Genomic DNA, 26,934 nt, shown 5'->3' with positions numbered 1-26,934 from the left:
TTTTTTTTCTCCCATGAAAACATTCACATAATAATAAGCGGTTTCAGAAAACAGTAGTTCAAGCCCGAAAACAGGGTTACATTTCATTATACATATGCTTTCTCTAGACAAAAGCTCACAGGTATGCCACAGTCTTAATGTTCAAACGTACAACACTGAGAACTCACTAATGACTCCAGCAATGACACAAATGCCTTTGATCAATTGCATTGCTATATAAAACACCATAACATGCCATTGAATGGAAATCAGGCACAACAGAAGAGCTATTATATGAGATACAGTACTCCAGCATTCATCTCTTCAAACAGAAAAAGTTCAAAGAAAATCAAAATCCGAAAATGAATAACAGAGTGAATTCCACCACTGAAAAAAAAAAAAAAAAAAAAAGGAGAGAGAAAGAGAGAAAAGAAATTGCCAGAGGCTACATGATATCATATCAATACCCTTCAAAACAACATTCCATCGCCCGGAATTATAACACGTTCTCCTTCCACCCAGAGCGCGCTGTGTCAGGAGTGTGTCATACTGAAAACCATGAACCAAAGCTCTGAAAATCCGAGGGCTTGAGAAGCTAATGCCACTGCTGACTGCCGGAATGGCATGACTAAACTCACCCAGTTTGTTTTTCAAGGTGGTGGAATTGCCGAAAACTCTTGCACATGAAAGGTCCCTGTGTGATGACTGCAACAAGTTGTTCCAGTTTGAGCTAAAGCTTTCTAGCTGGGGCTGGAACAGATTTACATCTGCTAGGGAGTCAGACACTGAGGAGACAAACACTGAAAGTTACCTTAACATGACAGACCCACCTCCACTGCATGCATACTCCAGTGAGAGGAGCTAAGGGGGACTGTTACTGCTGTTACCAGAAAGACAGTCAAAGAGTATGGCTAAGAGACACACATGCTTCACCAAACCTAGCAGGAAATGTATTTTCACATGTCACATGCCTTTTTCCATCCCAGTCACGAAATATTTTGCTGTGGTTTAGTCATATAATAAGGCTCTTCTCTAGAGCACAGGTAGTTTTATTTCACACTTTGAAGCATGCTATACACGGCAGCTGAACACTGGGATTCAGGACCAGGAAACTGAAGCATCTAATCCTGCTCAGGCATCAACTTGCATTTTGGTATTGAGTAAACTTTATTGTCTTGGCCCCTCGACTCCTCATAAGCAGAAAATATTCCTAACCAAGGAACAACACAGATCGTGTCAAATAGTGCAATTCCTACCCTGTGGCCTACAAACCAGTAGGCACCAATATGCTAAGGAGAATCCCCTATACCGTACCATTGCAACATAATGCAAGGACTCTTCAGTTAAGCTGACCAGAACTGCTCTAAATTCTGGGGATGTCTGAGCTGACCCAAAGGCTGTGCAGTCATGCTAGCACAGCAGCAGGCCTAAGCTAATGAGCTTTGCATCTCAGGAGAGCTAATTATTATATCAGCATGCTGATGCAGCTATGCTGTTTCCAGTTCTAGAACGAGATTGGTTGGGCTGGGCTGTAGGCATCTCGCTGCAATGCTGCACGCACAGCTTAATCATGAAGGGTCTTGTATTATCTGACTAAGGCTATTGTCAATACCTTGCATGGCAGCTGAAATGAGATACTCTACTGAGAGGATAAAGCCTTTGCAAGAAACACAGTGGAGTTTGATTCACAGGTGAATTCGCAATGCAGTAAAGGATCATCACAACCTCAACATTCATTTTCCATTTTCTAACCTAATCTAAATAACACTTTTTTTTTAATGTTGTGCTTCATTGCAGGTTGTGTTTACCACCTACGATCATCACAGCGCATCCTATGTAATCAATTTGTGCTCTGTATAGAGGCCTCAGCTACCAGTGGCACCTTTCTGTCTCTTCATAGCTGCCTTTCACTCTCACTTACAGCTTTTGAAGACTGAAATGTTTTGGTCTTTTAAGAATCATGGGCTCAAACTAGGGGTATTTGGTAAACCGGGTATAACGTGATGCACAAGAAGTTGAAACAGATGATCTGGCGTTGCCTTCTGGCCATGTTCTCTGGGAGTTATGAAGAACAAAGTACACATAATCCAACCGTGGCAAGGGGATCAGAGAGACAGCAAACCACATGGGAAATGGTCCATTGCTTAATGCCTGCAAAAGGTAGCAGATGTAATGGAGGTCAGCATGGAGTAGGAACCAGCGAGCATAGATATGGACCTTTATAACATGGTTTAGAGGACATATACTGACTGCAAGTTAAGCTCTTCTCTCATGTGCTCCTGAGCATGGTCTGGAGGAATGAGATTCAGGTCTCAACTTAAAAAAAAACTGAAATGAGCTGTCTAATGAGAACTAAGTGTTTAAGCCCCAAACACACTTGACTCATTTAGGCATTTAGTGTTATCTAAAATGTCCTTGGCTTTTTGAGACCCTCCAAACAGCACTGGCAAATATGACATAGGAGAGACCTATGCCCATCTAGGGAGACACCTAGATAACAGGCAGGTTGGTCCTAGGGTATCTCAAATGACACAAGATATCTTCATAAAACCAGCTAACTTGACCCCTGGAGCTCTACTTAATACCATCAATGAATCCTAAAAAGCAACTCAATTCACGCTACAGTAGATACCCACATTTGGTCCACTCAGTAACTCTTCAGACTATGCTGACCAGTAACAGATTGAGATGCCTAAACATAGGATCCTCCTATCATCTTGGATGTGGCAATCAAATGGGGCTGGCAGATAGGATACAGGACCTACAGGTGATCAGCAAACCTCTGGAAGGACATCTCTTGCTTTTCTGGGCTGTGATTTTACAAATGCTTAACCACATTTATTCATTAGTGATAGTGAGATAATAGAATTGAAAAAAAAAAAAAAAAAGAATTGTCCTGGTTTGACAGGAGATAGAAAACTAATCAGAAAAGTGGAAATTATCTATTTTTCAATTCAGTGTAAGATCTCCCCAAAAGCAAGGGACTTTAAGCATTACTTTAAGATGATCCAAAATGAACACATTTTTTAACATTTGTCAGAAGACTGAAGATTAAACTAAATATTCATTGAAGGTTGTATATATTTCTTTATTTAACGTGAAATTATATATTAGATCCTAAGAAAGTTTGGGTTTGTTTGGTTTTCTTTTTAATTTTAAAAATTTAACTGTAAGTATACTTCCAAATGAAATAATATTTCAAATTTAAAACTTTAAAATCATCCCTCTTTGAAAATAAAAAGAAAATATCCTCATTTTATTAATGCTTAAGCATTTTTGGTCTTTCTTTGACAGAAAAAATTTGCTGAAATTAGAATAATTTCACAAAATATTTCAGTAAGCTTACAATTCAGGCAAATTAAAAAGAAAATGGTGGAACAGGAATGTCTCTGCTAAAAATCTTTCACCCAACTTGAATATAGATTGGCTCTGTGACAGAAGCTAGGGGAGCGCTGAGAAGCAAGGTGATAGCAACAAAATTCTACAACAATAATAATTCTTTAAGAATTTACATTCCTTTTTGCTATATGCATAGGGTTTTTGCCAGTTATTTTTGTTTAGATTTGGTGCCTAGGACGCATTCTGGAAGCACAATAAGGAAAATAAAATATGACCTAACTCAATAGTAACAATGTCAATATGCTTCAGACCTGGAGAAAGCACCAAAAAGAACTTCCAAATCCCCAAAATATTGCATAAAGCAAAACCTAGCTGGTCGGAGAAGTTCTGAATAAACATATAGACCTTGAAACATAGAAAAAGATCAACAGAATTACATACCATCTGAACAAGTGAGAAGACAAATTCCAAGTTGAGTCCACTTCCCTGAGACCCTTTCTCTTCCCTCCCTGTTCTCCCTGTGCTTAGCTCCTAGCTAGACAAGCCTAAAGTCTATCAGTCTGATGGGTTTTAGTATGTAGATGACACATTATTTTTAATGACATAGCACACTGAAGTCTTAACTATGGGATAGCACTGAAGTCTTAACTATGGGATAGAGGCAGACAGATTTACATGGTTTCACACAAAAATTCTGAGGAAGTGCCAGCGTATGTCAGACACATACTACACAGTATTCACAGTGGAATGGAAGGGACTTCAAGAAGTCATCAAGTCCAACTTTAGGAGATCATCCAGTCCAAACTCCTGCTCAGAGCCGGGTCAGCTATGAGGTGCAGTGGTTATAGCAAATTTTCTCCTCCAGATTTCACTGCAGGTTGCCTGATATCTTTGCTAGAATACAAATAACTTTCACATAATAAGGTTTTAAACGAAGTTGAGTTTTAAATGCAACTCAGGTCTGAGGCTGAAATACAGACATAGGCTAAAACTTCTAGAAGGCATCCACTGCAAACACACTGAGAGACAATCATTGATAATCTGGAAAATGCAGTGGGAAAATAAAACGGAAATTGGTACAATTGTGGGAATGTGAAGTATGCACAAAAACCCAGAGAGGTAGGTCAAGAAATGATCTCTTTGTGAGCTGTGATTCTGAGTCTAGCAGATTCTCTGCTCCAGAAATAAAGCCCTTGCTCAAAATCAAGCTTGAATATCAGTGTGGGTAAGTAAGGGTTTGTGTGTGCTTGTGTAAATGGAAAAGAATGAGTATTCTGTTCCAAAATCATACTTCTGTGCTGTAGCTTAGAGTAAATGTGACTAGGAACAAATGTGGTGGCCTGCACATACTAGAATGGACATCAGTGCCAATGAGCACACATTGCAACACAGCTACTCATCCTACAGTAGACAGGTCCCAGCATCACCAGAGAAATTGAAGACTGTTCCTTCCTTACTTACTAGGTAAGATGATGACATCTTCCCCAGGGCCAGGGATGCTGCTGTTGGATCCACCCCAGCCTTTTCCCACATCATTCCATGTCTCGGGGTGCGACCATTTCAAGACAGCATCAGAAGGAACTACAAAACAGCATATACAAAGAGAGAATTACTGTTTTCACTAGCTAGAAGAAATACCATTTCTTTGATAGTCAAGCACTTGTGGCATTAACATCTCCTTTTGTCACTGATGAAGAAACACTAATTGCTCTTTGGGATGTTTCATGCTTTAAGGAAGCCCTATGGAAAAAAGTCAGCTCTTCCAGGACCATCTTTTCAGCAGTAAAGAGCAGCGAGATAACTGAAAAACAGATTCAAACTCTTTGGGACTCACCAAAAGCAAAGTAAATCTTGAGGTATGCCATCATACTTACTTTATGTTCTACCTTGTGAATATGCTTCGCAAACAATTGCTTCGTTTATTTTTATTTACACCATCCAAAGTTAATTTGAACACAAAGCTAAAATGCACAAATGAAAAAGAAAACTAGTCCCCCATGCTTGCTAGCAAAACCAGACAATCAAAATAACAACTAACCCCACCAAAAAGTGCCAGCTCTTCTCACACATTTTTTCCCTTCCAGTGCTCTAGAAAACAGATTGAATTCCCAGGGTGGGCAAAGTCTTGAAAGACTTTCAAGACTTTCATACAATGTTGAAAGTCCACAAAAAAGTAGAAGTCTTCACATTTCCTGGGGTAATGAAGACCTGGCTTGGGACACATAGCAATTGCTGCTGATTCCATAAAGATTTATTTCTCAGCTTGATCCAACATGAAACTTCCTGGCACTAGCATCTTGAAATACTGGGAGAAATCAAGTTCAAAAAATTTAGTTCCTTAACTTGAACTTCAATTTTAGACAGCTAATGAGCCAGTCTTCATAAATGAATTGCCAAAATCAGCTTAGTTTGCAGTCAACACAGGAAAATCCTGCACAAAAAGTTTAGTAATCCCTAAACAAAGGCAGTCAGGGCCTCCCTCTGGAGGCCTCCATAAGCACGTACCTCTATCCTATAAAGGACTGTAAAGGAAATTCTGGCATTTTTACTTGAGGAGGGATTCATCATGTGTTGAAAACATAGGGAAAAGCTCATACATAAGTGAGATGGACTAGAACTCACTGAATAACTCTGTACAGCTGATAGGCGCCACACAGGCAAGCATGGGACTCAGGATGGTGCAGCCCGTAGAAGAGGGGTTCACTCTGGGGTGCTCCCCAAGAGTTTAGGAACCCCGGGTGCACCACGGCCAGAGCCACCACACTGTGGGGTTGCCGTAGCCTCATGAGTGCAGAGCAAACCTAGTCAGCAAAGGAGAATTGACACCGCAGACTCAAACTGTAAGCATCTAGGTACCTTGGAATTGCGTACTGATAGCTGTTGAATGTGCGTACTGATAGCTGCTGACTGTGCGCACTGATAGCTGTTAAACGTGCAACTGTTGAACATGCGCACTGATAGCTGCTGAATGTACTGATAAGCATCCTGTTGACCATCCTGTCGGCATCCATACTGTTATCACCTAAGACCATCTGTTCCGTTGTCCAGCTATGGTCTGGCATTGATTAATGAACTAAGCCCGGGAAGGATAAAAGACAGTAAGCCACATACCTCTGTGTGGACTCGGACTCACCGTCAGCTGGCCTGCGGACCCGACAACCCACTCATCAGCGGGGACGCCCCTGATGCCAGCTGCCAGAGAGAACCTGAATCCTCTTGGCGCAGCTCGAGCGTGGTGAGAACAAGCCAGGGAAAACTACACCGGAGGGGTGGCCCATAAGGACAAGGAAAGGGCGAGAGCGGTCATTATACCGTGCATCCGAGAGCGGTCATTGTACTGGGCTTCCGTGGCTTAACCATAGAGCTCTGATATGTGTGGGTTTTTAATTCTTTACTATGCTTCTTAGCTTTGTTATACTTGTAGATTGTCTGCTGTTAATGGTTTAGTGTTGTCCAGTGTCCGTCATATGTGTAGAACCGCTTAGATCTAATAAATTCTTACATCTGACAAAGAATGATCTCTCGAGTTCAGTGCAACTAATCCCAGCACACGAAAGAATCCCGGACGCCCCTCTAGTGGCGCGTCACAACAGTAGAAAAACATCGCAAGCTTTCTGCCACCAGCGTAGGGAAATGCAGAGCAATTAAACCAAGGCAGAGCTCTTCACGGCAGGGCCTGCCTTTCCATTATTTGTCTATTTGAGGGGAAATGCTCCAAAAAATGATCTCTAAGGCTGACTGCTCCACCAATGATTACTGTTGTTAATACACAGCAAGGCAACTATGCACCTAAAACTAAATTTTGGACATCTCCCCTCTCTCTGGTCTATTATGCTGTCTGACTCAATGTATAACGGGGCAATATTGTCAGACTATTACATTAAGATCACTCTGAAGCACTAAAATACATTGTAGTCTTACATTCTCCGTGACCTTTCTGATCTGCTATGGTATTTCTTAACAAAAGTTTATAGTCTTTTATCATGTGGATTCACACATTTATCACGTGCAATGGTAGATATGGCTCAATGAAACGCTTAAATGAATGCCAAGAACCCCTGTTGGGTTGATAGATGTACAAAATATTGAAGTGAATTATAACAACGTATTTCTGAAAAAGTAGTAAAAAGGAAATTGTGTGACTCAGACCAAACCTTTCAGCCAGAGACGGTCACGCACCTGATGTAGGTAAAGCAACACTCTCTTTTTCTTCCAGTGTGACCTGAATTAAGTCAGCTCCTGTGACTAAACACAGAGAATTGCAGAGAGTTACAGAAAAGCCTTACAAATTAACAAAAAAATGATAGTAAATCAGTTGCTACACGTTTTTCTGATAACATTATACCTTTCTAATAACAGTTTTTTTTAAGAACTACCCATGTTTTCTAAGCATTTTTTTTTCTTTTTGTATTTTGTGAAAGGATTAAATAAATAAATATATTTTAATTTACAGATACTGGGGAATCTCCTGACAACTTAGAAACAGCTAAAAGAAAACATTCAAAAATCAGAAATTCTAGGTTGGAACATGAATCTCATTTATCCCACTATATATCCACAGCAGCTTCACGAGCGCAAGTGTTGTTGCATCAGTGAATGCGCGATGTACTAACTGGCTCAAATAGTAAATTCCAGCTTTTTTTCCTTGTAGCTTGGTTTTGAATATTTTTTTCAAAACTAGTACCTAAAAGAGATGCTTTAATTAGTCAGACTTAGACAGAAGACAGAGACCCTGTGTTCTGCGCTGTGAAAGGAGGTCAGAAGCAATTATCACAGTTGTAACCTTTCTGCAGCAGAAGGGCCAGGATAATGCAAATCAAACTAGGAGTGGCAGAAGAAAACTCTGCATCAGACCTAGCTAAAAGGCTACCTTTTCTTCATCTCCAGTGGCATATAAAGGCACTTCCTTTCAGTCACCAGACTGGAACAATCAGAGGCTAAAATAGAAACACTCTGACAAACAAATAAATCTCCTGTCCACTGTGCAACCCATTAGGTAGACTCTAACATGTCATTGGAAGATTTTGGGGGTAAAAGATTTGTATAAATAAGCTATTGTCAGAACTTCCCTCAGGTCCAGAACACACCAGGAACTTTCCTTCAGTCCACCAATGGGATTTCACGCCATATTGTAATTTACTTATTTTATCTTTAAACAAGTCTCTGTATTTTTAAATTGTGAGAACCCTCCTTCTCTACCTCCCTCCTTTTCTCCCAGTGCAACTGAGCAAATTTAAAATAACTGAGGTTCATTAATTTTAAGTGTTCAATAAATTAGTATGAATAATCAAAAAACTTGATTCTTTCTGATAATTACTATTTGATGTCAGTTGAAAGCACTCGATTGAGTTAGCAGCATATGCTCCTATGCCAAATGAGGCTTCCATAATTAAATAGAAACCGATTCCATAAGGTTTTTCTCGTGTCTGATTAATTAGTAATCAGGTGCCTCAGCCCTGTTCTTCAGTGACACCTTCTCTCCCAGGGGTAGCTCCGGTCTGATCCATATTCACTTAAGCCAGTCTGCCCCAAATCTTCATATAGAGCTCAAATTGAACAACATCATATTGTTGGGTGGTCATAATGCGAACCTTAGAGGAGAAAGAATGATATCAGGCAGCTAATTTAAAATGTTTAGCCCAGAGTTCATGTGGCTTTAAGATGATACTCTTACATGGGTATTTATCTCCCCTAACAACAACCCTTGCAGATAGCATTCCTCTCACCTAACATTAAATGGCTGCAAGCTGGTCAGCCTGGATTCCAGTAATGTCACTGAAGGCTTCTCAAGAGAACTGTTCATCTATCTTATGATAAACATCAAGGATGAGATGTGTTATCAGTGAGGTTGCTTTCTCTCTTCTAACTCATAACAGGGCAAATCATAAGTCAAAGGTGGTACATCAAGAGACAGCAGTGTTAAGGGGAGGGAGAGAACCAAGCCCTGACACTATCCTTTTTTTGATAAATATATTTTGTCATTTTTTGCTTGATTTTGCAGGAACGGTAGTGTAATTCTCTAATTAAGGGTGTTTATATTGTTCAAGGAAAAGCTCTCCTCCTGTCTGACACAAAATTTGACTGATATACTACATAGACCTCATAAAGGGGTTCAGTCTGCCTAGTAAAGAAAGGAACTGTTATGATGTAACAGTCGTGTTCTGAGTCAGGGCAAGGATAAAAGTTTCTCATATTTTAAGTGTCATCCAACCACATGGGATGACAATTCAATCCATTATAAGCCAACTATACCCTACACATGCATAAAAGAATGTGGGTCTGAACTCCCCACAGTCTGGAACTTGCACAATTATTTATGTCAATCGAATCAGTAGCATTTTGAATCACTAGTATTTTATTGCCTTTTTCCACAAGCACTCCAAAAAACTGATCAAAGCTGGAGAGAGACAAGCCTTGAGAATAATCAAGACTACAGTGACATAGTTCTTTTGGTTGTTTTGCTTGGCTATTGAGTATGTTATCATTGGTTTTGTACCAGACAGGAAGAGATGTAGGCAATACAGATGAAGGACGTCATTAGTAAACATTGAATTAAGGTGATTCTTTACAAAATGTAGTTGTAAGGCTCCGGGGTTTAGCTGTATAAAACCTTTATAAGGTTCATCAATTTTCTGTCTTATTACAGCTCTTCCTGGATGTTTGGCCTGTGAATCATAAATATAGGCTTGCTTGACTATATTCCTGGTAACTTTCTTCTGGTTTAAGGCTCCTTGAGTGAACATGAAGGAGGAGCAACCTAGTCTTTTATCAGCTTTGCAGTGACAGGGAATTTTGCCTCTGGATATTAGGAAAGGCTGAAACTAGGATAAATGGCTCCAATAGCCCAACTTACAAATAACAAGCAACTCAGTGCTATTTAACATCAATTGGGCTAACATACATCACACAGAAATCAAAACTTTTAGACACTACAATCAACAACACAGCAAGACAGGCTTCCGGAAACTGGAGAACCTGGACCAGGATATTTTGCCACACTCTGCCAGGGACTCTTATAGGACATACCCAGGAATATAGTACTGTAGAGATACTGCAGTGAGGAGCAGAGATATAAAAACATAAGATTTCAACTAATGGAGACTGATTCCAGCTTACAGTCGATTAATATTGGGAATGACAGAGGTGAAGGCATGAAATTCCTCCTGCAGACATCGCATAGTCCAAAGACTGTCCCTGAGAGGTTAACTGAGGCATTTCATTATCTTATTTCTGTAATTTCTTGATTCTCTGGTCTCTCTGCTGACATGCCAGAAGGACAGCAGCTTGTCTTCCAGGGGAAAGTAGATTTTTCTCTTTGTGTCAGTTACTGAGGGCATTATTACCTAAGAACTGAGGTGAACGCATGCATTTCGGCTCACATAAGCCAGTGAGCAGCCTGCATCTGGTCCATGGCCCTCCTGAAACAACTGATATAGCGTGAATTTTAACTAACTGGAAGAAAAGACTCGTGCCTATACAACCAGTTCCCTCACAGAGATTAACTCCATTCTTCAGGACTTTCACTTAAGATCCTCCTTTATCCTTGAGCAATAAGGATGAGGAAAATATCCTGTTTATTTATTTTCTATATTTTAATATTAGAAACAAACGTTCTTAAGGGTCTGCTTTTCTCCTACACAAAGTAACTGCAGAAACCCACTGAGCAAAATGGAAGTGAGATCATTCTTTTGGAATTTATAGAGACAATAAGTGTAATCAAATTATTTTTTTGAAGAACTATGGAAACTGCAGACCTGCTTCTGACACAGCAGTAATACAAGGTTAGGCCTCGGGCCTTCTTAACAACTCACACATGAGCAGCCTGAGCAAAGTCAGCAGGATGACCTACCTCCTTAAAAGTTGTGTCTACTGAAAAATGTATTGGGGGTAAATGAAAAGTTTGATAATCCTTTCAGTGATGTTTTCAATAATGTTGTGACAAGCACTTCAACTTCAGAAAAAGGCCAAGAGAAATCTGCAGATGGAGCAAGCCAACACTCTGTTTCGTTCCAACAGAAAATAATTTAAACATTTCAAAAGTGAACAGAAAAGAAACAAAATTTCTCTGTTTTTCAGCCAGTTCCAGTATTGCCCAGAGACCTTAACCAGGGAGCAGCACCATGCTGTGGTACCATATGCTCATATTCGTAACAGATTTAAAAAGATCATCATGTTATTATTGTAATTCACACAAGATATTTCTCCTAAAATATCTCTGTTGTCCCAGAGCGATATTTCTTTTCTCCTCCTTGTTGCAGTAAGATTTTTTGACTGGGTACAGTTATATCACATTAAGACCACTCTCCTGATATATGGTTGAGCTATAACCATAGGGTCCTTCATAGAGCCACACACTTATTTCAGGGCCCATCAGTGACCTTTAAGAAATCCTTCTTAAAGGAAGGGTACCCCAGATAAAATAAGGATGGCGCTATAGAGACTGATTAATGTAAGAGCAAAGCTGCAGATCTAGAAATTACTTGAGTCCCCAGATTGCCTCGGCACAGGGTGCTCCAAGCATCCTCATCTCCCTTTCACCCAGCATCCGCAGTGAAGGGGTGTTATCTGTCCTTGATACCAACTATTTTGAATGGTCTGAAAAGGTAATTTTCAAAGGGGTTCAGTTAACAGGGTTGATGTGTGTAGGTAGCAGTAAGCAGCTTTTATAACAGGATTATTGCATAGGTACTCCACATAGCCGAAACACTGGATCCCAGATTCCCCTTACTGTACATTACAACTATTTCTCCACATTCAGGTTCCTTTGCATTGTCCCATGGCAAGGTCTAATTTACAAAAGTGCAAGCACACAAAGGATTAGGGCAACTTAACTCCTTTAATCCCCTCCAAACTGTACATTTTCTTGCCTTTTGTACCAGGCACACATTTCTTCTCCCCCAAAGATGAACATGTGCACGACGCTGGGCGTTTTCCCCGCCTGATCAGATGACGGGGGCATGCCGAACGACTGAGACGGACACAAACCGCGGGCCAAGGTGGCTTCATTCAGCTGCCTGCTTCGTTTGAATAACAATATCTTCTCAGTCGCTCTGTCTTCCCTCCCCTTCTTCCCCCTCTCCCCTCCATGCGGTCCTGAGCAAAAGGCTGTGTGAATTTAGGAGCCTGCTCATGAATGAGCCGGCATCTGATATGTATTTACTGACATTAATTTTGGATTTAATGCACCCCTGCCACTTCCCAACAGTTTGCCCTAAAAGGCTTTTTAAGCGGCACAAAGGGAGCGGGTCAAAAGTAAGTTGACCCCTGACAGAATGTACAATTATTGGAAAGCGGCGGTACACAAGCAGCTGTTGAAACCCCACTGGCACGGCAAAGTGCTTCCCAAAAGTCAGGAAGATGAATAATACACCCAAGTTCTCCCTTCAGCCCTACGAGGGCCTGCTACTTTCCGCGGGAAGAATTATGGCCCTCCCCAGCAGCTGCAATAATTGTGTTCCTATTGTCCTGCCGCCCTCCCCGGGCCACCCCCTACAAGTGTCCATTGTCAACGCGGAGTCAAGTGATTATATGCTCCGGCCGATGGTGTTTGGGCCCAGCTGCCTAACCGCTGACACACGAGCACCGGGAGAGGGGACTCGCGTCTGCGAGACGGGACTCCAACATACCAGACCTTTTACATAAGTCAACCGGGAACAAATGACTCTTTATCAGCCCCCTTCTTCCTTTGAAGTGGCGGCTGCTTATAGGCCCTTACAGCTTTTCCTCCTCAGCCCAAGCAAACATCCTCCTTTTGATATGCTACATGCTCATTATCTCTGCCCCATTTAATGATTTTTGATTGAAGGGTGGCAGCGCAGTTGCCAAGAGGGTAGTTAAAGAGGCTCCACGCAGTCAGGCCCTACAAGAAAGGCTTTCCTTGTGCCGCAGCCTAAATTTGGAATTTCTTAACAGTGTGTTCTTGTTCTTAGCAGCAGATAAGGGCTGAGCGTGAAATTCTTAATTAAGCAGTAAATAGAGAGTGGGGTGTCAGCAGATGCAGCCTGTAGCCATGGAGACCAAGTCACATGAAGGAGAGAGCGGAGACTAAATGCCAGCCCGGGGCTTGGGCATGACTGACAGCTGAAGAATCCGACAAAGCTTGTAAACGGGATTAATTAGTTGACTAATTATTTCATATAGTTAAATGTAACTAAAAAATAAAAACAGCTTGCGGAGTTAGGCAGCAAAGCATTCTGAAGGCGAGACCTTACAGCGTTGTCCTCTCTGGTTGGGTGCGTGGATTCATAGGTTTTTAAGGCCAGAAGGGACTATTGTGACAGCTTTCTCTGACCTCCTACAGAGCGTGAACCTCACCCCATGATTTTTCTAATAGCTTCTCATAGAACTAAAGCATATATCTCTAAAAAGACACCCCAACTTCATTTAAGGATCCTGAGCGATGGAAAGTCCACCACATGCCACGACAGTTTGCCCTGATGGCTAATTACCCTCACCCTGCACAGCAGAGATTAGGATAGAGATTAAATCACATACCATGGCTAGGAATCTATCCACTTTATTTCAGACTTTTACCCTACCAACAGTAGGTAGTGATATTAACTGTAACAGTAGATATTGGGACCCAACACTGAATTATTGATCTTGCTGCTATAAAAGTCTGTGCTGAAAATGTTCACAGCATGAATTATACATGTTAGGTGTTTTCATAAATTTCCCCTCATGTACTCTGTGTGATCGTTTCTCTCTGTATTAAAACAAGAAACAACAACCAGCTCTTCATATAATAAAATCAAAATGAAAAGAAGGTAAAAGAAGGGCAAGAATGTGCCAATGATTCTGTAAGAGCAACGCATGCTGACCAGATTGCTATGTCGCAGTCTTCCCAAGACCATCATCTCCTCTGTTTTCAACAGCAGTAACAGATCAAGAAATAGGGTTGTATTCTGAGTTTTTCCATGCTTCCCCATGTCTGAAAATGCAATTCAGTATATCTAAACTCAGCAATAATTAGCATCCATATCTGAAAGAATGATTCTGCACTATTAGAAAATTGCAATAACTTCTATATTTTCTTCTTCAGTAGATATCTAGCATGACCTTGGGCCAAACTCAGACTCAGCAGCTATATCTGTATTCGTAGACTAAACAGGGCCAGGGCCTGGGTCTAAATGTTGGCTCCCAATCATCTCTGTAGTTACATTGTTGGCCCAGTTCCTGGCATAGTTTTAGCCTGGACCAATGCACTCTCCCAGCTGGTGACTATTATAGATTGAGTTTTCACATGACAGGGATCATTCCTAATTTGAAGCTGGGGTGCATCTAGCCTATTCTGAGAGATATAAGCTGTATGGACACAGGATGTGCAATGACAGCTGGCCTCGGGACAAGAGACGGATGTAGCCAGTGTGACTCAGACTGGCGTTAAGGTATGGAGTTCCCTGTCTCTCCTCACGTGTGCACTGAATGACTTTCATTGCTGTAAAACTTAGCTTCATGGGTTGCTTGCCCTCACTCCAGCCATCTCTTCCTCCTCACTAGCCTGCTATTACTCCAATTGCTCATCCCTAAACAGATCCTACACAAGAGGACTGTGCTCCACGATCTGGTGCAAAAAGCCAGCATACTCAGATCTAAAGACCAATGAAACCTCTGAGAGTTTATAATCACAGGAGGAATCCTTGCTCAGTAATCCTATTGCCTTCAATAGGTTCGGCCTATATAGATTTCACATGGCTTATTGATGATACATGTGATGGGGGACCTGCTGACGTCAGAGATCATTAACGGAATTTAATGTCTTTTTCTTTCCAAAGCACCAATTCAAATTCCGCCGACGCCACATCATCCACCATTTATGATACCTTCCTCCTGTTGATAGATTAGGCGTCAGATAGAGCAGATAGATAGAGATGTACCTGATGTGAATGCATTTACTTATTTGAGTGGTCTTATTGAAAGACCGCTCACTTATTAAAAAGCCTTTGAAAGACAGCCTTGTGTTTAAGGCGTTACAAAGTTTGAGGACCTTGATTAAAAAGACATCAGCTCTGTCACTGCTCTCACACAAAAAGGTACATTACATTCCTTCTATTGCACTTACCCAAATAGGTTAACTTCCTCAATCTGCTATCGAGATACCAGTCACAGCTCCGATGATGACTGTAGGAGGGGAGTGACTGGAGTGGCCGTCCAGTCCTTGTCCCACAGGATACCGTGACCTCAGTATAGGCAGGAAGATTCTTGTGTTCCACCAGAAGGTAATTCCCCGTCTTGAAGTTGCTAAATGTCACTGAATACTGGAGCAAAGGGAAGCAAAACAAGCACGCACGTGTCTGTGACTAGAGCTCCACACTGCAGTGGAGTGCAGTATAACAGCAGGGATAAAGACGATGGTGCTACTCACTTTTAACATATTTTCCTGTAAAATGGTTATAGGAAACATGGAAGACAGTATGGAAAATTAAGCAGGAGGTGACAGTGAATGCAGACAAAGCCATCTCTCCTAGCTACTTTAAAATGTTCATAGGAATAATGTCCTCTGAAAACCATGCTTCAGTATGTCTTAACATAGCATAAATTTTGTTCTAATCTCTAATCACTAAAGTGAACTTTCATTTACAATAACCAAAGTCTTCTTCCTACTCCAAGTTACTTCTGAGAGCCTCAGGTACTAGGTTGTCATATTAGAGCCCTGCCTATAAATATGGAAAGATTTTCTGAGTGCGCTTAACTTTTTTTTTCCTCTCTCTGCCCACCCAGAAAGATGAAAGCATCTCTTTCAAATGCAATCTACAAATTAAAAAAATGTATGTGTTACCTGAAGCTGCTTGCTGACCAAAGGATTGTCAAATGTCAGAGCGTAAGTCTCTTTATCCAAGAGAAGAACCACCCAGCCATACAGGTCTGATAAAGTATCAGGGACATAATTGACTGTGGTTGTCTTATTCCTACTGTCAGTCACAGTTAAATTATAAGGGATGTCTGGAGCCTCTTTTCTGGAAGAAAAAAAAAACATAATCACATTTTTTCACTCAAATCCATTATTTTGCAACCTTTACATTTCTATTTTTATTTGAATTACAGCAGTATATACTGGCTCTCTCTCAGAATGTGATTTCATTTGTAGCTCTTTAAAAACACAGTAAGAAACAACCTCTGCCTGAAAAGCCATAAAAAAAAAAAAAAGAGAGGGAGACAAAGGGTGAAGGAATAAAGGCACAGATGAGTGAGGCTGTGCCAAAATGCAGCAATGGCAGTAGAGGGTACAACTCCTGGACTGCCAGAGTATTTCCTTATCCAACAGCCCCGTCATCTTCCGGGTCAACTTTTAAGATCTTCAAGCTCATGAAAAGGTTTGACAGAGTTTTCTGATTACTCACTCACATTTGGACTCGAGCTGTCAAAGCTGTCATCTAGGCTGAGAGTGCTAAAATCCTGTGTAACTCAAAATGCTATGCTGTGCCCAACTCGGCACGCCATACAGAGCTGGCGCTGCTGAAGATGGATGAAAGTCATCACGAAGCGGGTGAACATTTAGTACAGCAGTGTGTTTGATCACCCAAATGAGAACCCAAACCCCTTTTTCAGTAGCACTTTCCACTCTTAATTCTGTCCAACCCAGTCAGTGAAAAAACTTACTAAACACACTAACAGAAGTAATTATAATATGAATGCATACAAGCCCTTTAGATTAAAGTATCTGGAGGCTTTTCTCTGTTAAGAGTGTGAATTATTAACAAGGTGAGGCTAGAACGGCTATAGATACCCACCCTGACTATGGCAAAACCTTTAAACTGCTTCCTCTCCATAGGCAGACTCCCTCTCTGTCTTGCACCTAGCGTTTTCAAATTATGATCAACTGATCTTGATTATTTGGGCTTCTGGGTAGAATAATATCTTGCTGGTATGACTGCCAGTTTCCCCAAGGTGGAAGGCATTCCTATGTAAGGTAATGAATAAAAATACAGAATACTCCGCTTTTTGGAATTACTTGTTTTGAGGCAGCAACCTACATGAAGGAAAGGATAAAGTTGGAACTCAGGTACCTTTTCTGATGTTCAAATATTGAACATCCATTATCTCTTCAGTGTCCGAGTGATCACAGCCACCTGACTTTGATTTTTCTTTCACAAGCTGCTTCTTCAGAACAAAGGTTTAACTTCCAGTCCTGAGCATATTGCGCTCCAGCAACAGCTCTTGAAACTTATGGTTGAAATTATGTTCTGGTTAGCTACCCTGTGTTACTTCTTCACATCTGGAATTAGGCTGGAAATGTCTCTGGGCAACCTCTTCCTATAGATGCCATAGAAACAGCAGGTGACTTGTAAAGCAATCCAGACAGCCTTATTCTGTAACTGAATCACACCAATCCCATGAAAGGTCAGTGGAGAATTACCATTTAGCATCTTCAAGGCAGAAGATGCCAAAATACTATTTCACTAAAATTTCTGTGCTGCACTAAGACCTGTGTGGTATATAACTTTCCCTCTAGAGGCAACAAGGTACACCAGGCTCCTCCAGAGGATGGGTCAGATGTTAGGTGGTCTGAGGTGTCCTCTGGAGCTACTGTTTCTCCATGATCCAAATGAATTTGAGTGTTGAGACTTCCCCATTAGGAACCTCACTTCAATACCAAAAACTAGGAATAATAATTCCTAGCCTAAGAACATCCTCCCTGCTCCCTCACCACACACACATGCATGGACTGCCTACATTTGTCTGATAATTTGATGAATCTTTTTATGGCACTCTTTGTAGCAAACGGGAGAGATTATTCATCACTCCATGCATGACTCAGTGTGGTTAACACAGTGTGGTCTACACCACTGAAGGTGCATGTGGAGCTCTGATAGAAGCGTACAAAATTTCTGCTGCAGACTCCCCATTCCAGCAAGCATCCCACCCCATCCCCTCATCCCCACTCCTTGCCAGCACTAGCCGCTTGTAAAAAAAATCAGGGTGGCAGCTGCATAAATGCAGTTTACGTTTTTCCCCACTTCTTGTATTCTTCATACCATACACAGGGAATTGCTAGGGATACATGTCCCAGGATTGCAGGTCTCATTCTCAGCCGAGGACGAACCTTGCTAGCTGGCCCTGGTACACCGGGGCCATGATTCTGCCTTGAAAGTGAATGCAGCAGATTTATACATGAATCAAGAACAGCTGCAGGATTAAGGCAAGTTGGCAATTTCACCTTTAGTCCACTTAGTCACTTTTGGCATTTGAGTTGACATTGAGCTTAAAAAAATCTCCTTTTAACATATGTGAAATGATATTTCTAAATACCAGAGTATTATTCCTCAGCTAGACATCTCAGCATGTTACCCAGCACTCCAGCCTGCATATGGCCCGCTTACACAAGAGAGACAACACTGAAACTCATGTCATCTAGGGAGTTGCCTTTTTGTGTCTGCAATTGTTGGCTGTTTTTCCCCTTACTGCCTAGAAGAGGATATACAATAGCAATCATCCTGGGGGAGGGTTGCCTGTACATTTTTATTTCCCTTTTTAAATCAGTTCCTATTTTTTGCCGTTCTGGTGGCTGTCACTTAAGCAGAGGATGCTCGGATTACCCAGAAACATTCAGAAGAGAAACAGCAGTCGGAAACAGGGGAAGTGTGAATCAGCAAAGAATTACTCAACCAGAAGATATTGGCAGACCAATGAAACTGATTGGAAGGAGTTTATAAGGTTTAAACGGCTTTCGTACTACTAATAAACCTCCTCTCATAGGCATTAGCTGGACCAGGATATTAGGCTGCTAATTAAGCAAGTAAATGACAACAAACGGGCTATTGCCACAGTTATCAGCACCTGCACAGGTATTCAGGAAAACATTTCTAGCCGCAGTAGCACACCACATACAAGGTTAAATTCTTCTGCAAATCAGAAATCACTTTACTGAGTTACAAAAGTATACAATACCATAGCAAGTGACAGAGGCTCAGACCCATCTTCTGTGCAGCTTGAATCCTTGCATTTTTACAGCAGTCTTCATCCCTAGAACACTCTGATAAGATTGCTCGGACCACTTTTCCCAGGGACCTCTCCCCAGTACTCTGGAGAAGTTATAAAGGCAGAGAAGAAAACCAGCAAGGGGCAATCCCAGGGTCCTGGGCAACCTGCTCAACGTGACCCTCCTGGAACAGGGGGGTTGGACTAGGTGATCGCCAGAGGTCCTCCCCACTTCAGCTGTTCTGTGATTCTGTGAATTCTGCTTGGATTCGAGGAGGGACACAAGTCACCTGCTTTAACTGTCAGAAAGTTAGGTGGCAATTCCACACTAGCTCTGTAGGCTCCCTGGATAGTGTATGAGGTGATTGACTCTGACTCTGGTGGACACCAGTCGTAACAGGAGATTATAAAAGGACCCCCAAAAAACTATATCTTTAACTGGACAACTAACTTCTAGATGGCTAAAGCTAAGTGAAATGCATCCTTCCCAGTACGTCCACCTATAACAAGTTCTCTCTCCAAAGGGTTAAAAGTTAGGCTATGGTTTTGCTTGAATCAGATACTACCAACTTTCCTCCTCCGTGAATTGTTCTTTTTCTTTGGGACAGAAAGACAGGCAGTTTTGACAGTAAAATTTGGGGTGAAAATGCCATTTTTTAATGCTGAAAAGGCCTTTTTGAGGAAGAAGGCTTTGCATGGTTTCTTTATAAGATATTCTGGATTCCCTGGCCTACATGTGGAAGTTTGTTCATGACCTAAGAAGGAAAGAGAGTAGGACAGAAAGCCTGCCTGACCTCTTAGGGCCTTAAGTCTCTATGATGCCGGGGTTTCCTCAGCCTGGAATATTGTGTCCCTGACTTTCGCCTGCCTTGCTTGAAGTGTTGCCACCGACAAACACACGCCCTGCGTATAGTGCTAGTGCACAGAAACAAATATTTTAGGAGCATAAAAAACTTTGCAGCTGTGTGCAAAAGTTAACTTCTACTAGGCAACAATGAGCCTCAGACTATATTCCCTTGAAAGGATGCCAGAGTGCTTGTTTTTTTCACCTATGTGCCAAACAGACACCAAAATGGAAGTACTCTGCTAATGGAATTACCAGCCACAATTAGCACCATTTCCATTTGCCCTAAATAGCCAGCGTTTTCACTGTGCCCTAAATAGCCACCAATCTACCTCTCTTTAATGTTAATGAAGCAGAGTAGCACTCACACACACCAGTATTTCTAATTCAGAGGATCCAAGGGAGCCTGCATGCATCATTAGCGTGGAGAGCTTCATTATCAAAGGAAAGAGCCTTCCCCTGAACTTCCCCTGGCTTTATTTGAAAGAAACTAGGAGGCAATGGTCTTAATGCAAAATTAACCCTCGCTTTAAACTGCTGGAAGCCTTTACAAACCGTAAGGAAGAAAAAATGGATGACTCATTGAAAAGGCTGTATTTTTATATTGAAGCAGGTTTCAATTAAGGAGCAATTTGCTTTAGAAATATGGCAGGATTACTAGATAGGACTTTACAGTCTGAGTAACAATTTACCGATTGTGATCATATAAACTGTTATGTAATTTAGCTCAACTGCGTTGTGCAGAATTGCTCAACACAGATAGCCCACAAAGGATTTGTTAAACCAATCAACAACATCAAGTAGAACAAATATTAACTCTCCTGTTTATGTTTACCATTAACTTACTTATCCTAAGGGTTCATATCTGTGTGTATGAAGGCAGACACTCTGTTTGGCTCTAAATGCTTTCTGTTTGATACGTTTGTGTAATAATCCATTAGGATTATCCCTCTCCCAAAACAGGAAACAATACGGCATCTAACTTCAAATGGGACAGCAAGTGTTTATATCAACAGTCCAATTTATTGTTAGACAAATGGAGGCTAATTCCGAATTATGACCATAGCAAACACTTTACAGCTTTGATGCTAGGCCTAAGAACAGTTCGTTTGATTTCAATTGCCAAGAATCAGAATTTTCAGTTGTTTTCAGTAAATGTGTGTGTCTATGTTGAGAGACCAAGGACAGGATTCATATCTGCCTTGTATTATGAACCCTTATCACCAGTGAGGTTTTGCAGGGCCTTTTTGAAAATAACTAGGTCTATGTCCCTGATGCCGGGTAGCCATTATGGGATAGGCCTTCCAAATGTGAAGCAAAAGAAGAATTGAGATGATCTCCCAAAAGCAGAGGGTAGTGACTGACAAGTTAAGATGACTTCACTTAAAGTAGCTTTTGAGTTTGCTAGCAATACCTTCCCACCTCATCCCTCTTCCTCAATCAGTTCCCCAGCTCCTGTAGGTTTCAGGCTGGTATTTTAAGGAAAATCAGAATTAGATAAAAACTCTGAGCTGGAAACTGGCTGGTAAGCAACCAGTTCAGACACATTGCATGCAGTTTAAGCATAGAAAAGACCTGCAGATGACAACTTTGCATCCCACCTGCTCCACATCAGGCAGAGGCCTGAGGCATTCAGCATGGATCTGAAAACGTGGATGCAGTCCTCCACAAATTAACACATTAGGGCTAATAACCCATTGGTGTGTCCCAAGTGGCAGACCTGGCTCAGATCTATCCAGACGATAACAAATATCTAACTAGCTTGCCAGCCTTTTCCTTGCAAGCAAGGAAAAGTGTTGAGTTCTCAATGCTAAAAATCCCTCCCTGCACCCAGGCACATCCTAGCCAACGATCCAGCTGAGCAGTAGATTTGGGGACACATCTCATCCTGCATATTCCTAAGCCCATGCTAGATCTGCATCTGCTGCCAATACTGTAGACTGCAAGAGTAAAGGAAAGGGATCCTACACTGGGAACCAGCTTTCTCTTGTCTGATTTGGCTGGATGAACCAGATGTTAGAAATATAGCACAGTGAAAGACCTGAAATTTATCTGCTGTGCTGGTTAACTAAGAGCCAATAGCTAATGATTAAATATTTGCCTCTCATATTACATCACAGGAGCCCTGAGAGGGCTGTCTTGTGAGGCCAAGTGAGCGTGCAAGCCACCCGTGCATGAGCATGGTCACGTATGCAGGGAGGATACATGACCAGAGAGCAACTGAGCACGTACATGCTGAGTGAAAAAGTGTGCTTCTAAGGGTGTTTCACAGCAGGTGGGCCTTCATCTGAAGGCACCACAGTAAGTAAATATCAAAGGAAAAGCAAAACTAGAGTACCCATTTGAACTCTCTTCAAGACTCAAAGACATGGAGGCAGGGGGTATGCTATTCTTTTTACACTAACCCATCAAGGGCGGCTGGGTTTGCAGCAACTGAATGCACGCACTACGGGAGAGGATATTAGACCAGATTTAAGAATTAAGGCTATAAAGAAGAAAGTTAATCTTTTCCTCTGCAGCAGGCTATGAAGAGAGAAGCAATAAAAGGTTTGAACTACAAGACTGTTGCTGAGCAAGAAGTCCCAGGTCTCCAGACAGAGAAGGGGGAAGCAAATGAAAGGGAACAAGAGAAGACGTTCCTTCTTGCGCACGGGGTCGCAAAGGGTTTGGAATCCCCTTCGCCGCAAGGTGCTGCCTGGCCGCCGATTATTCTAACGCTCCCTTCTTGTAAAAATTATGCATAATGTGAGGAAACTTTTCAAGTCACTTAATCATGTTATGACAATTTTTTAATGAAAATTTGTTTTAATATTAATAGAGACTCGTATTTTCATGATAATATGGGTAGCGGTGGCATTTGGAGCAGCGGTATCTAGCCTGCAGCCACGCTGTGCTGTGCCATGGCATAAGCTGTTCTTCATAGTACTCAATAACTTTTCCACATATAAATTTATAAAGACTTTTATAAGCTTCAATTACATTTTTAAAAGACATAAAAATCCTCTTTAAAGGGTGCTTAAGTGACACATTAGTTTAACTTTCAACTGGACTTGATGAAGGCTTTTGTTACAGCAATGAAAGCTTAGAAATGGATCCCCATTGCCCTTGAAGTTGTTGGGCAAAGCAGTTCAGGAAAGAGAGTCAATAAATGCTCTGTACACTTGTTTTTCTCTAACAAAGAAACAGCTCCTAAAAGCAAACATACTTTTTTGGAAAAAAAAAAAAAAAAAAAAAAAGACCAATAGCTTGCATCGACACTGGTAAATGAAACAGCACCTAGACAAAGACTTGGGCACTATATTGTTATTATGAAATTATTAGAACGGTCCTGGATATGCTTTTGGCTTGTGCCAGCCAGCCCTTTCCCAGACAATTACCAGGCAGGTGGAGTTTCCCAAAAAGTAGTGCAGAGGAAACTTCTCCATTCTCTTGGAGGTTAAGAAGGTTACTAATATGGTTATGTCAGACCCTGTCAATTGCCCTCAAGGCTGGGGAATGACCTGGAGGTTCCTGGGCAAGAGGTAGCCACAAGGTACCAAGCTCTTCTGCAAGTGAATGCTCATTTCTTTATCTACCCTTTGCCTACCCTCCTCGCCATACATGAGTATTCCTCTCAAAACCCATTACGTGTCCCAGCCTTTAAGATTTTTGGAGCTGGAATCAAGTCCTAAAATTCAGGCCCCTAAGCACCACAGAAACAATAAAAACACCAACTCAAGCCCCTCACAATTTTATTTAGGGTCACAGAGAATGTGCCACTATAGACCAAAAGACAGATACAGAACATGGGAGATGATACTGTTTTGCTGCTATTGCCTGAAACTTCCTCTTTGCATAGCGTGTCCTCCTGCCAAAGGGAGGATGCTCCTGCGCTTACACTTCAGTCTGTGGATCAGTAAATGTGGGTACAGTGCCTAAAGCTACGGCTCGGAGGCTTTTCATTCATGGTTTTGACAGTACCCCTGTCTTTTGCATTACAGGGCCATAACGAATCCTCAGGGGCCGCTAGCGAAAACTAGAATTAGGAACAAGTAAGTTGCAGATATGACAGGTCATGTACTCCAGGGCCTGGCAGGGCTGCACAAAATGCTTTCTTCTAGAGCCATTTTTAAATCTTTGCCCCTGACAGCCTGAAGAGATCCAAGCAGCAGTACTTTCATCTTTCTGCTGAGATTAGAGGAGTCCAAGCGACTGCACTGTTAGGAAATTCTTCCTGTCACCCAGCATATCTTTCTTTTTCTCTGCTCAATTTTTGCCAATTGCTCCCCATCATTTTTATCTTGTATTAATCCTAAACTATTCCCCTTTTATTGTGAATATTCTTCAGATACATCCAGGCAAAATTCACCCTTCTGTCCTCTTCCTCCACTCCTCATCCTGTGGTCATGCTGTGGATATTTTATTAGTTGACTCACATCCTTCATTCCCTCCATCTCCTTTCACTCCTTGCCCTACAGCTGCTCAGGAGAGGATCTGGAGGTAGCACAGAGAGGCTATTCCTGGTCTCTCAGGTTACTCTGTTCAGCAGATAGTCCTCAAAAGGACAAGCTAGCAGTCAGCCTTGCTACTCAAACTACCAAGTGACATAAATCAACTCCCAGGTCATGTAGATGAATAATAATGAATAATAACAAAGCGGTAGAAGGGGGACCTGCTCAAAATGAAGAGGTTGACTGAGAAGTGCCAGGTCGTCTTGCTATGACTATTTAAAACTCTCAAGCAATTTACCGGGAAGGTGGCGTTTAGGTCAGGGCTCGAACATTTCCAGGGTTTGACAGCAATGGCACAGATGCACTCACTCCTTTACCACCTTTTGATGACAGGAGGAATAAAGTGTATTGCATGCATTACCTGTCAAGAACAATTAACATTTTCATTGTGGCAGTGCCCAAAAGGAGTCAGTCCACCTCAAGGCAATATTGTGAGAAGCTTCATATACCCGCACAGCACTGACCCACAGAGTCGTCAGTATGTGTAAGCAAAGTAAACGCAGGCTAGAAAGGGAAGTGATTTGCCTAAGACTGTGAAGTAGTTAAGTGGTCCAGAAAAATGTAGCACAGTCGCATTTTGTCCTCTACCCAGCACCCTTTCTCCTAGGCCCGAATGCTTCCTAACTCCTAATCTATTGCAGAATTTTGTTTTAGCTAGGAGAAACAGTAATCACAAGCGAAGCCTGCAGGTAGCTGATAGTTTCACATTTTTCCCCCATTTAATGCAACGTTGATTCCCCTGCCCTCTCCCCTGTTTAGGAGGGATGATCTTCCTTTTTCTAAAACATGAATTATAAGACAGCCATGAATTATTCACAGCCATCTGACAGAGCATTTCAGCATTGCTGCCTGTGTAATACTAACCTGAAACAGCAAAAATGGTTCAGATTTGTAGTTTAAGAAAAAAAAAAAAAAAGAATGTTGAGCAGGGCACTGGGAAGAGAAGTGCAGGGAGAAAAGAAGGAATGTTTTGATCATTAAAATTTTTTTTCCTACCTCTTTTTTTTTTTTTTTTTGGCCAGAAATTCACAGCTATCCTCCCTGTGTAACAGGAGTGCTGGTAGTATTCGAGTATTCGGCTGAGCAGCATTTCTCCACTGGATCCTTTTAGTGGCCAGCTGCTCCAAAGCAGGAACAGTCCAGCTTGTGGAGGTAAGTGTGGAAATAGAAGTGTTCTTGGGTTGGCACTCCGGAGCTGTACAGCCATCAGAGCTGATGGTAAACACCTGGATGTACGCCAGGACTGGGTTATTATAAAGGTGTGATATGAGACACTGCTGGTAGGAAGCTGAACTCTCCAAGCTTTGCATTTAGGACATTTTCTATCTCTCTGGAAATGAAAAAAGGGCTCAAAAGTAGCTTATAGCAGATTGGATTTACTGGGAGTGCGAAGAGATACCAGCAAGGAGCACATATACCCTACAAGAAAGCAGTGGCTCACCCACCCGTAGAGTGTGTAAGCGCTCACATACAGACCTGCAGCTACACTTCTACTGCTCCACTCGCTGGTGCTGCAGGCTGTCCTCTGGCCCTAAGGTCAGCTGGCATCATCTGGCCACATCCAGACTATCCAACTCTTTCAGCCCCATATCCAAACTGCCCTACTGGAAATGGTCCCTGGGTCATGTTGACCCCTAACTCATACCCAGGAATTGCTTGGGATCTGGATAGTTATCTTGGATCAAAACCATGCCAAAGGTCATCCGTGAGCCTTCAACAATACAAATAGCTGAAACTGGAATGGGTTCAAAATGAATCGCGAGGAAAAAAGGTAAATGGACAGCACTTACACACATACACACATGGATACACACAAACACTCCCAAGCCTGGTGTAATTTTTAGTTATTCTTCATAATTTTTACCAAACAGTCATTTTTAATCTGGAGGGAAGGCAGCTGTTTTTTTTTTTTTTTTTTTTTTGGGGGGGGGGGGAGAGGGTGTTTTTTTTTTTTTTGGCTCTGTTAGTTGTTATTATTCACAGTTTCTGGATAGCTTTTGCTGTCAAATGAAACAGAACAACCATCATCAGAATGAAGCCAAATAGGCTGCCTCTTCTCTAATCATATCACAGTGAGAATGAATAGCTTCCAGCCATGGAAGAACATCTCAGAATTGCGTACGGAACCAAGGCAGACAAAATATCACTCTTCTCTGCCCCTAAGGAAGCTGGGTTTAATCCTTCTAGTCAAGTAAAGTAAGCTAAGGCCCGTTACCAAGTTTCTGTTACCTCCCTGTTTAATTCGGATAATGTCACTTGCACTGTCACAGTAGCATTTGTAGTAGAGAGCATCAGATGCTAAAACACTGAGAAGCAATATTCACGTAGTCACATCAAAGCATTCAATTTAGCATCAAGACACCT

The 26,934-nt window shown here is 41.7% G+C and overlaps 1 protein-coding gene across 6 annotated transcripts in view; it reads right to left on the bottom strand.

Annotated features, from left to right (window-relative positions):
- PKHD1 (PKHD1 ciliary IPT domain containing fibrocystin/polyductin) overlaps positions 1 to 26,934 on the bottom strand; it is a 280,498-nt gene that overhangs the window by 104,350 nt on the left and 149,214 nt on the right. For all 6 annotated transcript variants that reach the window (XM_068936956.1, XM_068936955.1, XM_068936957.1 and 3 more), the window contains exons 48-51: positions 16,097 to 16,274; positions 15,380 to 15,575; positions 7,498 to 7,563; positions 4,780 to 4,899 (exon numbers count right to left, since the gene is read on the bottom strand). In XM_068936956.1, the coding sequence (XP_068793057.1) occupies positions 4,780 to 4,899; positions 7,498 to 7,563; positions 15,380 to 15,575; positions 16,097 to 16,274 (560 nt within the window). The remainder of the gene's footprint in view (positions 1 to 4,779; positions 4,900 to 7,497; positions 7,564 to 15,379; positions 15,576 to 16,096; positions 16,275 to 26,934) is intronic.

The sequence above is a fragment of the Struthio camelus genome, chromosome 3, assembly GCF_040807025.1.
Source record: "Struthio camelus isolate bStrCam1 chromosome 3, bStrCam1.hap1, whole genome shotgun sequence".
Taxonomy (NCBI): domain Eukaryota; kingdom Metazoa; phylum Chordata; class Aves; order Struthioniformes; family Struthionidae; genus Struthio; species Struthio camelus.
This window is presented reverse-complemented; position numbering and strand designations above follow the sequence as displayed.